General features: G+C 47.9%; 1 protein-coding gene across 1 annotated transcript; it reads left to right on the top strand.

The window, feature by feature from the left end:
• LOC115671432 (aspartyl protease family protein At5g10770-like) lies at window positions 1-1,769 on the top strand. The gene is made up of 3 exons (XM_030592994.2): window positions 1-190; window positions 352-756; window positions 837-1,769. Exons 1-3 carry the CDS (start codon window positions 31-33, stop codon window positions 1,655-1,657), a joined length of 1,386 nt encoding a protein of 461 aa, XP_030448854.1. The 5' UTR covers window positions 1-30; the 3' UTR covers window positions 1,658-1,769.
• The last annotated feature ends 335 nt before the right edge of the window (window positions 1,770-2,104 follow it).

Here is a 2,104-nt window from a genome sequence, read left to right as displayed (position 1 = left end):
TATTACCACGCTAAAGGGAAGAAGAAGAAGATGACGACGGTGGCTTCACCTTGTTTCTCTTTCCTCATCAAGATCTTGCTTTATGTCTCTCTCCTTTGTCTTCTGTGCGTCGTCCATGGAGCTGATGAGATCACCGTCCCAGTCAGCTCTCTTTTCCCTTCTCCCAACTGCAAAGCTTCAACTTCCAATGGTTACTCTCTCTCTCTCTCTCTCTCTCTCTCTCTCTCTCTCTCTCTCTCTCTCTCTACTTATCATAATAATATGAACAATGTCATCAACTCCAGTGTACTTAAACAATTTCCGTTCAAGCTGAACCTTGATTAACCCGAATACTTCTCTTTCTATTCACAGTGAACTCCACCGTGAAGCTGGTTCATAAGCACGGTCCGTGCTCCCCACTTTTCCAGGGCGAACCTGTGAACCACACGCAATTACTGCTTGAAGACATCGCCAGGGTGGAGTGGATTGAATCCAAGTACTCTGGCGCCGACGCCACCAACAGCCCAAAAGACTCAGCCGTCAGCCTCGAGGCCAAATATAGTCCTAACGCCGCAGGCTACTTCGTGACAATAGGTGTTGGCACGCCAAAGCAGGACCTGACCCTCTTGTTTGATACGGGAAGCGCGCTCACGTGGACCCAGTGCAAACCATGTGCTGAGTCTTGCTCTGAGCCAATCTTCGACCCCTCTCGGTCTTCATCCTATGCCAACATCTCTTTCTCTGATCCATCTTGCCTTCTGCTTCGTTCTGGCACTGGTAACCTCTTAGAACTTTTTACCTGTTAGAGATTTTTTTCATCTCGATATTGATTTCAGGTTGCTCCGTGGACCATGCAGGTCATAAACCTCTCCCCAGCGGTTCCACATGCAGTTACAGGGCGACGTATCTTAGCGGAGCCTACTCGGAAGGTTTCTTTGCAACAGAAACTCTGACGTTATCACCAATCGACGCAATCACCCGCTTCAAGTTCGGGTGCGGTCAGAAAAGCGAAAAGATCAAGGGATTTGCTGGACTGTTGGGGCTCGCCCGCGACGAGATTTCACTCTTCGGTCAAAGCGCGACCAAATATGGCCGGTCTTTCTCATATTGCCTCCCCCCTTCATTGAGCTCCACCGGCTACTTAACCTTGGGCACGGGCAGCAGGACATCCGCCTCGGTCAGCTTCACGCCATTAATAACGATCCCAAGGAGGCCACTATTCTACGGCATCAAGATAACAGGAATCAGTGTCGGAGGCAAACAGCTCGATATAGAGGAGACCGTGTTCTCAACTGCTAACACTGTCATTGACTCAGGAGCCACGTTCACGCGATTGCCCACTAAAGCATACGATGCCCTGCGCTCAGCTTTCCGGCAGGGGATGTTGAAATACAAAATGTCCGATCCAACTCCTACCCTCGACACTTGCTATGACTTGCGCGGATCCACCAGCATCACTATCCCAAGGATCAGATTCTCCTTCAGCGGATCAGTTGAGGTCGACTTGGACCCTCGCGGTGTGTTGTTTGGAACCAATGAAAAAATGTGCCTGGCGTTTGCACCGAGCCACCCCAACACGGATCTCAGCATCTACGGGAACGTACAGCAGAGAACATTCGAGGTGGTGTACGATGTGGCTGGAGGGCGGATTGGTTTCCGCGCTAAAGGCTGTTCCTAATCATTGTCTTGGAGCTTCCAACACTAAAGGGGCAGAGGAATTTGCCCGTTATAATGTACTTCAAATAATGTCCTAGACAGTTGAATCGAGGCATGTAACATCTATCGTTGCGTATTTTGAAAACTATGTCGGACAGTAATGATTTGATTTCATCTCTCTTAGTTCGGTGCCTCTCTACTCCGAGGTACTCTGTCTATGTCGGTTTCGTTTTTGATTTCTTTGTTGAATGTCTTGATTTCGGTATTGCTGACTGATTCTCTTGACCATACATCGGAGGATAACAGATACTGTATCAACTATCAAGCCCTGACTTTTGAGCCACAAAATCATCGATTAACATTAAGATTGAGTTAAATGGAAGACAGTGAGTTAGGTACTGTCGTATTGTATATCTTTAATGGAAATTGGGATTTGGTGTGGTATATGCAAAAGCTTTCCCAGTAATAT

This window comes from Syzygium oleosum, unplaced genomic scaffold (assembly GCF_021117445.2).
Source record: "Syzygium oleosum isolate NSW1041296 unplaced genomic scaffold, Sole_v2.1 Sole_v2.16, whole genome shotgun sequence".
Lineage (NCBI taxonomy): Eukaryota > Viridiplantae > Streptophyta > Magnoliopsida > Myrtales > Myrtaceae > Syzygium > Syzygium oleosum.
The sequence above is the reverse complement of the archived record's forward strand: the minus strand, read 5'-3'. Positions and strand labels throughout refer to the sequence as shown.